Source organism: Puma concolor, chromosome C2 (genome assembly GCF_028749965.1).
Source record: "Puma concolor isolate L17-30 chromosome C2, mPumCon1.1.hap2, whole genome shotgun sequence".
Taxonomy (NCBI): domain Eukaryota; kingdom Metazoa; phylum Chordata; class Mammalia; order Carnivora; family Felidae; genus Puma; species Puma concolor.
The window spans coordinates 146,032,212-146,045,440 of NC_141675.1; the positions used below are offsets into that span (position 1 = coordinate 146,032,212).

The 13,229-nt window shown below is 36.5% G+C and overlaps 1 protein-coding gene across 1 annotated transcript; it reads right to left on the reverse strand.

Annotated features, from left to right (window-relative positions):
- Positions 1-9,753: 9,753 nt before the first annotated feature.
- Positions 9,754-9,900, reverse strand: LOC112850481 (keratin-associated protein 22-1-like). The gene has a single exon (XM_025914137.1). It carries the CDS (start codon positions 9,898-9,900, stop codon positions 9,754-9,756), a length of 147 nt encoding a protein of 48 aa, XP_025769922.1.
- Between the last annotated feature and the right edge of the window lie 3,329 nt (positions 9,901-13,229).

Sequence of the window (13,229 nt, forward strand, 5' to 3'; positions counted from 1 at the left end):
ATCAACCAGCTGCATAGAGATTCTTATCTGTGAGTGAAAAGGAGATATAAGAATACATAAGGTAGGGGTGATATTATATCTGTCTAGAAGCGCATGTTGAAATGTATACTATCAGTATAGAGAAAATTGGGGTGGAAAATAGAATATTTCATAGGCAATAGTGTTACCATTTTTACCCAATGACCTGGATAAAACACTGAATTTTCCTAAAATGAGACTTACATTAGATTAATGTAGAGCATAGTAGGTCTTGGAGCTGCACGTGAAAATACTTTTACGTAGATGCCCATTAGAAAAACCATTAGTCATGACTTACCTGTTTTGCCACACCAGTAGTTAAATAGCTACAAGGGCAGCAGTATCTGTCTCCTCCTCCTCCCCCTACACCACCACCACACACACACACACACACACACACACACACACGAGGGTGCAAATGATGGAGAGACATGAATATTTATGATAAGTACTATATACTGTAAAAGTTACTAGTTTTCTTGAAAAGTAAAACTAGAAATTTTCCCACATGAAAATTGTTAACACTATACATAAACATATGAGAATAATAAAATATCAAAGTATTTTTCCCCCTAATTGATAGGAAAGTCCACCAATCAGTGCACTTATGACCCACAGGAGTCAAAGATTAGATTTGGTCAAATTTGGACAGACAATAACAATATTGTATAATATTTCCAGAGTGAAAATTCCATTTTGTTTACTGGAAAATTCACACTGACATGGTCAAGATCTGTCTGCTAATATGTTCCTATCAAGAAGGACACTAACATTTCACAACAATCATGTGTTTATGTATTTTGTTTACAAAAATATATTTACAAAGACATACATTGAAAGGAAACATTTTGAATAAAGAAAAACGTTGTTTCATTTATAGGTTTGACTGGGTTAAAATCCTCTTTCCTTATTTGAATTCCTTATCAAGGCAGATGAAATCAGTAACATAATGATTTTGTGTCCTCGCACCTCTGATAATTAGGGGAGAGCTGATTGAGATACAGAGGACCTCCCAAATTAGTTTCATACTATATTTAATCTTTGTTCCCTACTTTAATCTCATTACTGTTACATAATCCACAAAACATAATTTGACTCGGGCTAGAACAAGAGGTAAAACTATATTATGGAGGGCAATAGAATTTGGGGAGGTCAAAGAGAAAAAAGAATTGCAGTCAAGAGCAAGTCAATTGAAACTACTGAAAATGTTCCCTGCATTATATGATATCTGGTTATAGAATGTTAAAGTGAAGATTTGTTATGAAAGACAATTTTGTAAGTGTGACTCCACCATCTTATTAAAGGTCTTCGGGGGGTTAAAGCAAGCCTCCTTAATGCCTTCAGGCATTGGGCTCTGGTCTTGAAACAACACATTAATTAGATGAGTCAAAAAATTAGCCAATGACAGGAGCACGTGTGGGAGCCACCCCCCAACCCTGAGGCATATAAAAGGCCCCCTGCAGGGAGAAATCCACACCGAAGTGACACTTCTCTCCTTCTCTAGCCAAGCACAACCTCAACAGCCAACACCATGTGTGGAAGCTACTACGGAAACTCTTATGGAGGCTGCGGCTATGGAGGCTGTGGCTATGGGGGCTGTGGCTATGGGGGCTGCGGCTATGGAGGCTGTGGCTATGGAGGCTGCAGCTATGGAGGCTGTGGCTATGGAGGCTGCGGCTATGGAGGCTGTGGCTATGGAGGCTGCGGCTATGGAAGCTCTGGCTACAAAGGCTGTGGCTACAGAGGCTGTGGCTATGGAGGCTGTGGCTACAGAGGCGTGGGCTGTGGCTATGGCTCCTGCTATGGCTGTGGCTCTGGCTGTGGCTACTAGTAACGAGGGCACCGTGGGGGACTCTCACCCTCTACGCCTGGACGTGGGATTCACCAATTCTGAGCCCCACACGTTCTGAGCCTTTCCCTTGGGTGACATCCTGCAGGATGAAAGTCTAGTAGGTCTGTTGCTGCCTACAGCCTAACCTACAGATTCCCTGGATTTACCTCGTGGAGTGGAAGATGGAAATTCACCTGTGGCCCCACAGTTCCGCCTTCATCAGGATGATGGTGTCACAGCGACTGCCTTGATGATGTCCATGCTGGAGTTCGTTTCTGTGTTGACCTAATAAAATTGTCCAGTCTGAACAGCACCCCTGGTTTTTATGTCATTCATTTGCTGCCCAGGTGTCTTCCTAACATATTTTGGTTTCAGTTTACAAGAAAGGTAACAATTATCTCCTTAGGGAGATAGTTTCCTGATATTCCTAGGTCAGCTTCTTGACCAATTCCATTGTCAATTGTCTTAGGAAAGTAACTTATTTTTTGGAAGCTTCAGTTTCCTCCCCTGCTACTGAGGAAATAATCTTTTCACGCTGGGTATCTCTTAACACCAAATGAGATATTATTTTATAAATTATAAGTTAAGTTTTGTGCGGTACATCGTAAATAATTAAGAAAAATAATAATTTCCCCGATGTTATATTCATGTATCTCTTCAAACAAATGGATGTGGTTATATTCTTCTCCACTTCTTTTTTTAAAAAAATATTTTAATAAAAGAAACAACCTAAGGAAAATTTTTATAATCTATTACTTCCTAAGGTAGGAGTAGATTGTAAAACTATGTGGCATGCATGGTGGGCCATAATAATTGGACAAAAACAGCACTGAAGGTATAGGCAAAGTTTCAGGGTCTCACAATGCAGTAACCAAGATGTTTGCCAGGTGCTTGGTCTCATCTGAGTCTCAACTGAAAAAGGATCTGCCTCCAAGCTCACATGCTCGGAAGAATTCAGTCCCTTATGTATAACTGAAGCTCAACATTGACTGTTGGCTACAGGCCTTTGCAGGCTGTCTCGTGGAGGCTACCCTTAGCTCCACTAGGCTGCCTATAAGTGCCTGTCATGTGGACCCCCATATACTGTTGCTTGCCTTCTCAAAGCCAGGAAGGAAGGCAGAGAGACTCCAACAAGAAGGGTGCCACAATATGACACAATTCTATGCAACATAATCACATACACACAATTACATATGTCTTACTATCTTTGCCACATTTTATTTATTATAGGTAAGTCACAAGATTTGCTCAAACTCAAGAGACGGGGATGATACAAGGCACTGACACCAAGAGGCAGAAATCACAGAGGCACCTTGTCTGTCCACCACTGATATCAATGCTGTGTGTCCTTCCTAATAGGGAGTAGGAAGCTTCCCTTCCCCTGCAATGCTCTGGAACCATCTATAACACATTCAGAATACCTTGTCTCTAAAGATTTGGTAGAATTTCTCTGAGAAAATATCTGAATCTGGAATATTTTGCAGGTCACTTCCTTAATAATTTTGTTTGTTCTAAGAAAATTAATCTCTTTGTAATTCCTCAGTGTAACAGTATCAATTTTGATAATCGGTATTCCCCTAGGAATCTGGGTTTTCAAATTTATACCCATAAAAATGAGCAAAGTAGATTTGTATAATTTTAAAACTTATTTCCATATTTCTTTCTTTCTTTCTTGTTATTTATTTTGTACGTGCCTTTTCCCTTTTTTCCTTGACCAAGTTTGCATGTGATTTATAAATGTTAGTTGTTTAAAATAATAGCATTCTGAGTCATTTTTAAAATTTCTTTTTTTTGTCTTTTCTCTACTAAGTTCTGTTTATCTATTTGTTATCATTCATTTAAAATGTTTCCTTGCACTTTATTTGGCTTACTTAGTTGTTAGTTATGAAGCTTTTCTTAACTGGGTTGTTAACTCATTCATGTTATTTCTTTCATTTTCACTGACAGAAAGTGTTTAGCGTTATGTGCTATGATTTTTTTTCTCTAGTTACTGCTTGAATTTTCTTTAATTCTGTTAACTACTCTTTTTATTACTGTTATTTTAAAATGCTATAGCATTTATATCATATTAATATATACTCTTATGTATATTAATATGATATAATATTCATATTATATTTTATTTTCACTTGAGAATTGTTTAACCAAAGAATTACTTTCCAGGTGAAGGGGATTTTCTATTCTTTGTTTTTGTTAACAATTTTTAGCTTTATTGCATAAAAATCAAGGAGTGTTTTTGCAGTATTTTTACTTTAAAAATTTACTAATTTTTTCTTTGTGACTTAAATTTTTTTTTCAATGTTTGTTTATTTTTGAGAGAGAGAGAGAGAGAGACAGCGAGAGCATGAGCAGGGAAAGGGCAGAGAGAGAGGGAGACACAGAATCCAAAGCAGGCTCCAGGCTCTGAGCTGTCAGCACAGAGCCTGACATGGGGCTGGAACCCATAAACTGTGAAATCATGACCTGAGCTGAAGTCAGATGCTTAACTGACTGAGCCACCCAGGCGCCCCCTTTGTGGCTTCATATATGATTAATTTTTGTGTATTTCATGTGGAAGCTTGGGAAGGTTTATTTTCTACTATCAATGTAGAGATAGATAGATATAGATAGATAGATAGATATCCTTAAGTGCTACCTTTTATTAACTTTTTGTGAGAATGGTATATTAAAGATTTCATTATTAGTGTGTTTCTATCTACATCTCCTTGAAAAATAGAGAAGGGATAGAGTCATAGATATGTATTCTTCATAGAAATAGTTTCTGGGTTCCAGGGCACCTGGGTAGCTCAATCAGTTTAGCATCCGACTCTTGATTTCAACTCAGGTCATGATCTCACTATTCATGAGTTTGAGCCCGACATTGGGCTCTGCGCTGACAGTGCAGAAACTGCCTGGGATTCTCTCTCTCTTTCTCTCCCTGCTCCTCCCCCACTCACACTCTCTCTCTTTCTCAAAATAAATAAATAATCATTTAAAGAAAAGAACAGTTTCTGTGTTCTGTGTTTGGGGCACAAAAATAAAATACTCACAAGTGTAATAGCTCTTGTTCAGTATCACTTTGGGAGAAAAATATTGGGGTTCAAGTACCAAGGCTTCTGCGATTTTCTTAAGTTACACGTAAGAATGTGGTATAAATATTTAAAAGAATTTTCCAGTGAAGACACCAATTTTTTTTCAAAAGTTATTTTTTTAAGTTTATTTATTTATTTTGAGAGAGAGAGAGAGAGCAAGGGAGGGGCAGAGAGAAAGGGAGAGAGGGAGAATCCCAAGTAGGCTCCATGCTGTGCGCACATAGCCCAATGTGGGGCTCGATCCCATGAACTGTGAGATCATTACCTGAGCGAAAACCCAAGAGTCAGATGCTTAACCGACTCAGCCACCCAGGTGCCTCTCTATCTTATATTCTTGATCAATCTGTCTATAATTTATCAATTTGGCTGGTTTATTCAAAGTGCCAACTTTGGGTATTATTGATTTTCTTGTTTTTTCTTTCCAGTTAGTTGACATACAGTTAACATACATTAGTTTCAGGTGTACAATACAGTGATTCAACACTTCTGTACATCACCTGGTACTCATCACAGTACACTCCTTAATCCCCATCACCTATTTAACCCATCCCCCTACTCACCTCCCCTCTGTTAACCATCAGTTTGTTCTCTATAATTAAGAGTCTGTTTCTTGGTTTGCATCTTTCTCTCTCTCTTTTTCCCTTTGCTTGTTTTCTTAAATTCCACATATGAGTGAAATCATATGGAACTGTGTTACGATCCAGCAACTGCACTACTAGGCAGTTGACCAAAGAATGCAAAAATATTAATTCAGAGGGATACGTGCACGCCAGTGTTTATCACAGCATTATCTACAATAGCCAAATTATCAAAACAGCTCAAATGTCCATCAACTGATGAATGGATAAAGACGATGTGGTACAGATATGTAAGATGCAATATTACTCAGCCATAAAAAGAATGAAACCTTGCCATTTGTAATGAGATGGATGGAGCTGGAGAGTATTATGCTAAGTGAAATAACTCAGAGAAAGGTAAATACCATATTATTAATTTTCTTTATAGTTTGTTCATTTTCTGTTAAATTGATTCCTCTCCTGTCTTTATTTTTCCTTCATTCTTCTGACTTTATATTTAATCTTTCCTCCATTTCTAGCTTTTGAAAGAATCTTAGAGCATTGAGTTTTAAAATGTTCTTTTTTCTGACATAAATATATAAAGCTATACATTTTCTTCTAATAACTTTTTCGATGGTAAGCCACACATTTGGTATGTTGTACTTCTTTATTAATCAACTCAAAATATCTTCGAACTTCTTATGTGAGTTTCTTTCCATCTATATGTTATTTAATGGGAGTTATTTCCTAATCCAGGAAGACTCTGTCCTCATATACCTGAGGCTCTCATGCTCCTTTCAAAAGACCTCTAGGCAGTGAGGGAGGTAAGTGGGGATTCCCACCATGTCACTGCTCCACCAAGAGACACACAGCGGATAAGCTGGCAAAACTCCTTCCACACTTTCAGGTAGCAATGGCAGGGGCCAGTGGGACAACCGGCAGTGCAAGATAAACCAAACAGACCAAAATAACACCGCAGCAACTCTGAAAATAATGAATCATAGCCCACAAGACCCATGTGCTTAACCTAAACAGGGTGACTACCTGCTTTTGAAAAAACACTTTTAATAGGATCAGGATGCTTTTAATACACAAAATTACCACCATACCGTCACACCAAGAAACAAGAAAATTATAACACAGATGAGAAAAGATAATTAACTGACCCTAACACTATCAGGTTTTCCAATTATATGAACAAATTTTAAAGTAACCGTCGTAAAATGTCTTAACAATCAAATCCTCTTGAAACGAATGACTTGAAAGTAAAATAGGAATATACGTACATATTATGCAAATAACAACTAGTAAGAAAGCTGGAATGGTTATAACAATATCAGATTAAATATACTTTAAAGCCAAAAAAAATTTAATAGCGATAAAGAGAGACATTTTGCAAAGATAAGTAGAGTAATCTATCAGGAAGATACAGCATATGTACTGGTGTTAAATCCACCTGGTGCTAAAAATGGAGCGCTAAAGTAAAAAAAAAATTGACAGAATTGAAAGGAAAAGGGAGACTGTAATAATAATAACTGAAGATGTCAATATCTCACTTTGCATAAAGGCTATAACAACTACATAAAAGATTATAAAGTGTACAAACTTGAAAAAGAAAAAAACACTATAAACCAACTAGACCTAACACCCTTCTAGAGAGCATTTACCCAACTCCAAGAAAACACAAATTTCTTTCAAGTACACGTATAGAATGTTCTCCAAGATAGATCACATGCTAGGTCATAAACAAGAGCCAATGAATTTAAGATGATTGAAATCATACATAGTCCCACGTGCTATCTTCAGCTGATGGAGGAAGACATAGCTACCTAATTCTCTTCTTTAGATGCTTTTAGAAAACATGCGTTTGGGGGCAGGATAAGATTTTGGTCAGCCTCATATTTTCATCTCTATTCAGAAAGTAATTTTGTGTGGACCCATGGTCAGTCTTCATTTTAAAAAATTCCAGTGTTACTTCTTGAAATATTAATAGATACTGTTGATTCATATTTTATTATCGTTGACATTGTTATTAATAATAATAATAAATCTAGTGAATTAAAAGAAGTTACCATAAACACGTTTACTGAACAGACTACCAGGATCAAGGATACACTTTGCATCCTGTATCTTGGATCAGACTTATGTTTACATAATATGTAGTCCACACAAGCCACTGCCTTGTCATGAAATAGGTCTCTTTCCAAGAGGCAAGCAGAGATTGACCCCTTGAAAGTTTCACTGATTCTATATCTTCCTCAGTATTTGTCATAGAACTAGAACAAATAATCCTAAAATTAATATGGAACCACAAAAGACCCTGAATAGCCAAAGCAATCTTGAAAAAGAAAAACAAAACTGGAGGTATCACATTTCCAGATTTCAAGTTATATTATCAACCTGTAATGATTAAAACAGTATGATACTGGCACAAAAATAGACACATAAATCAATAGACCAGAATAGAAGTCCCAGAAATAAACTCATGATTATATGGTCAGTTAATATTTGACAAAAGAGGAAAGAATATACATTTGTAAAAAGACAGTCTCTTCAACACATGGTGTTGAGAAAACTGATCAGCTACATACAAAATAATGAAACTGGACCACTTTCTTACACCATACACAAAAATAAACTCAAAATGAATTAAGGATCTAAATGTGAATATCTGAAATAAAAAATCCTAGAAGATAGCACAGGCAGTAATCTCTTTGACATTAGCTGTACCAAGATTTTTCTAGATGTGTCTCCTGAGGCAAGGGAAACAAAAGTGAAAATAAACCTTAGCACAATATCAAAATGAAAAGCTTCTGCACAGCAAAGGAAGCAATCAAAACAAAAACTAAAAGACAGCCTACTGAATGAGAGAAGATATTTGCAAATGACATATCCAATAAAGGGTTAGTATCCAAAATATATAAAGAACTGACACAACTCAACAACAAACTAACAATCCAATTTAAAAATGGGCAGAAGACATGAACAGACATTTCTCCCAAGAAGACATTCAAATGGACAACAGACACATGAAAGGATGCTTATTCTCACTGATCATCAGGAAAATGCAAATCAAAACCACAGTAAGATATTACTTCACACCTGTCAGAATGGCTAAAATAAAAAACACAAGAAACAGCAAGTGTTGGTGAAGATGTGGAGAAAAAGGAAACTTAATGCACTCTTGTTGGGAATGCAAAATGGCACAGCCACTGTGGAAAACATTATGGAGGTTCCTCAAAAAATTACAAATAGAACTACCATATGATCCAGTAATTCTGCTACTAGGAATTCACCCAAAGAATATGAAAACATGCATTCAAAAAGATAATTAACCCTTATTTTTATTGCAGCATTGTTTACAATAGCCAAATTATGGAAGCATCCCAAATGTTCATCAATAGAAGAATGGATGAAGAAGATGTGGCATGTATATACCAGGGAATATTATTAAGCCATAAAAAAGAATGAAATCTTGCCATTTGCAACAACATGGATGGACCTAGAGAGTATAGTACTAATTAAAATAAGTCTAAGAGAAAGACAAATACTATAAGATATCGTTCATATGTGGAATTTAAGAAACAAAACAAATGAGCAAAGGGAAAAGAGAGAGAGAAGCCAAGAAAGACTCTTTACTGTGAAAAACAAACTGATGGTTATCAGAGGGGAGGTGTGGGGGGATGCTTGAAATAGGTGGTGAGGATTAAGGAGTATACTTGTCCTGATGAAAAGTAGGTGGTAAGGAATTGTTGACTCACTATATTGTTCAACTGAAACTAATATAATACTGTATGTTAACTGTATCAGAATTTTAAAAAATAAAAATAAAAATAAAAGCAGTGGTTGAATGTAGTTATTCAACCACACCTCTAACTTACAAACTAAAGGTATCCAAATGGTCAACAATCACACACACACACACACACACACACACACACGAAACCTAGGTAAATAAATATACGCAAAAATGTTGTAGGTATGCAAAACAGATTGCTTTTAATGAAAACTGAATTTAGACATTTTCCCAAATGGAAATGGTGAAGATTATTTGTGTTCGATCATAAAATAATATAAGATCAAATGAATACATTTATAAATTGTTGAAAACTCCAGTGATTTCAATCAAAAAAGTTCTGATGTTACATGGTAGTCTAAGATTCGATTGTCACTATTTGAACAGACAGTAAGTAACATGTCTATTATACATAATAAAGGAGGTACATATAGTACCTCATGGGAAAATTTCCTAAATAGATTAGCAATCTAGAATTTATCAGAAGAATCCAGAATACCAATATCCACCATAGCAGCATGGACGATAACAGGCATATACATAGCCACGATAGCCACATCCGTAGCCACATCTCAGGCCACTATAGCCATAGCCCAGGCCACCATAGTAATTGTTGTAGAAGTTCATAGTGTGAGGAGAAGGCTCAGATGAAGAGAAGAATCGTTTTCTGGGGTGTTAAGTTTATAATCTACAGGGGCCTTATATGTCAATTGAGTGATATATGGGGCAAACCACAAGCTATTGGATTCATGTTTCAAACTAAGTGGCATTATAATCATCTCAAGAATTCCGTGTAACCAATATATCTATAACACAATTTTGCCATGTGTCAGGATGCCTGTAATGAAATCATGTGTTTTAACGAAAGTTTTTTCACCTATTGTGGTGACTTGTTTGTTCCAGATGTGAGATCTAAAGTATATTACTAACTACCACGAGATCACATAACCCATACAGATTTCACTTCTTCAAAATTCTTTTTTTTTTTCTTTAATAAGATCCTCCTTCCCATCTGCAAATATGCACCTTTGGAAACAAAAGTATGGTTTCACAGAGGTAGAGAAGGATGGAAAACTTGTGGAGAAGATGTGGCAAAAAAAGATTTGTGGGGGGTATGAAGAATCAAGAACTTAGTTTCACTTTATTAAATTCTTGAGGGATGTCAAGTGATCATTTGGATATGTGTCAGACTTGGAAATGTGAAATGAGATCAATTGGCTAAAATAATGTATGTAAAATAATCCTTGAAGAGAGCTTACATACTATATTGTATACCTAAAACCAAAATAACACTGTATGTTATCTACACCAGAATTAAAATTAAAAACTTAATTTAGAAAAAGAGAATTTCTGGGGCACCTGGGTGGCTCAGGCGGTTGATCATCCAACTACGGCTCAGGTCATGATCTCGTGGTTTGTGAGTTCGAGCCCTGTGTGGGGCTCTGTGCTGAGCTCTGTGCTCAGAGCTCAGAGCCTGGAGCCTGCTTCGGTTTCTGTGCCTCCCTCTCTCTCTGCCCCTCCTTAGCTCACGCTCTGTCTCTCTCTCTCAACTCAAAACTAAATAAACATTAATTTTTTTTTTTTACAAAAAGAGAATTTCTATAGAAACTATAAGAGGGTCAAGCGCCTAGCTGGGCACCTTCATATTTGAAAACAAAATCTGAAAAAGAGAAAAGAAAAAAAAAATACTAAGAGGGAGCAACTGGAGATACTGAAATTAAATCAAATGTGTGTGGTAGGATGTAGGTAAGTGTCGGGGAGCCTTTCAGGAAGGAAAAGAGAAACGGGTGAATCTGAACACTTCTCAGAGACTTAGTAAAATGAAGAAGGCTGAATCTCTAGATGTGACAAGATTGGGGTGTTGGTGAGACATTCAGGGGCGGTTTTAGTGGGGCGTGGTAAGGACCAAAGACCAAAAGGTGTGATCAAAGATGTAAAGAGAGAACAGAAAGCTACGATGGAAACACGTGTGAAGGTTTGCAATGAAACAGAAGAAAATTGGATATTAGCTGCAAAGGAGGACGCAAGGACCGTTCTTTTACTCTGTTTTTGATTATGGGATGTACTTAAGAACCAAACATAGTTCAGAAAATCACAGCAGAAAACAAATTGTCAACGGAATCTCACTGGGCTGGCAAGCTCTTACTGCTATCATCAGAGAAAGAACTCAGTTCTCCAGAAGAAACAAATTAGCTCCAGGAAGTAAATTCTATAGAGAAATAACCTAGTGAATGTTGTCATTAGAGACATTGTATTGCACAGAACAGTAATGTCTTTTGCAGCTACATTAATCAAATACCAAAAATTTTTTTTAAAGTTAATTATAGGTTTTTTTTTTTTTTTAAGTTGACTGTTACCATTTAGCAATACAAATTTCAGGTGATGTTCTAAGAACTTAGCCTCGAGGAAGACTGATCATCACGTTATTTAAATTAGTTTTTATTTGAAAACTTATTCTAAGTTATTACTTGATTGACTGCACTGTGACAGTTGAAGTTACTTTTATTTTCCTTATGAAAAATTTGAAAATGATATAGTGAAAATGTCCTCTCCTTGTAATATCTCAACCCAGTACATGGTGAATAAAATGACCCAATAATATGTCTATTTCATAAAAATGAAGCTACCAAAAGACATGCATGGAAAGAACATTCAAACACACACATTAAATTACAGGTTGAATGTGTTTCATAGGATCCTTAGTATGAAAACAGTCTATTTTTTTTAATGTTTAATTATTTTTGAGAGAGAGAGAGAGAGAATGCATGAGTGGAGGGAAGGGAAGAGAGAATTTGAAGCGGGTCCTGTACTAAAGAACACGATGTGGGAACTCAGGAACCTTGAGATCATGACCTGAGCCGAAGTCAGACACTTAACCGACTGAGCCACCCAGGTGCCCCTGAAAACGTTCTATTTTATTAAGAGGCATTGACTCATTAGATACACTTAAAAGGACAGATGGATTGGAAAAGTTTTAAATCTTGTGTCTTCATTCTTATGATCTCTGGAGAAGAGTTAACTAAAATACAGAGAGTGTCCAACTGCTTATTCTCTCTGTCCCCACCTATGGTTATGAGGGGATACATAAAAATAATAGTTTGACTCAGAAATATCAATACAATAACAGAAATACACTGACAGATTACACATGATGTGTGGGTAATGACACCTCCCCAAATTCATTCTTGTAAAGTCTGTCATGTGAAGCTATTCTCACTTTTCCTGTGCCTCCCAATGGGAGGCATTATCACATTAATTTGAATAAAGACTAATAAAAATGCCAAGGTTATGCAAGAGAACACAATATGATTGGTTACAAAGAGAATAATGATTGGGTGTTTTGCTAAAGGAACGGACCTCTGTGTGATACACTGATAAACATAAATACGTGATGTTAAACCTGTTGGATAGTTACTTAGAATATAATTCTAATATTAATGAGAATACTAATTTGTATAATTTTGTGCCTGATTTAGAGGGGAAAAAGCAGAGCAATTGGATTCCAAGGGATAACATCTGTCTTGTAGTTCTTAGGTAGAGACTGAACATAAGTGAGAATCAGACCTATTGGTATACATAGAAAAGTGTAATACATTTTGCTCAGACTTGGTATTTTGAAAAATTTAACTAGATTATTATCAATATCATGAGGATGAAAGTTACATTATGGTTTTAGTATAGAAAATGAGCTGAAACCCTGAAGAAAACAATTAACTTGGATCAAAAGAAGATGGGGCACCATCGGTTAAGCATCCAACTTGGTTTCGGCTCAGGTCACAATCTCACATTTCGTGGGTTCAAGCCCTGCATCGGGCACTGCGCTGACAGCACAGGGCCTGCTTGGGGTTCTCTCTCTCCCTCTCTCTCTCTCTCTCTGCTCCTTCCCTGACCGCACTGCTCTCTCTTTCTCAAAATGAATAAATAAACCTTATTTCTTTAGAAAAAGAAAAACTGAT

What these genes read in the sequence shown, in the direction of transcription:
- LOC112850481 (XM_025914137.1), bottom strand. Translation starts at nt 9,900, where the DNA reads ATGAACTTCTACAACAATTACTATGGTGGCCTGGGCTATGGCTATAGT.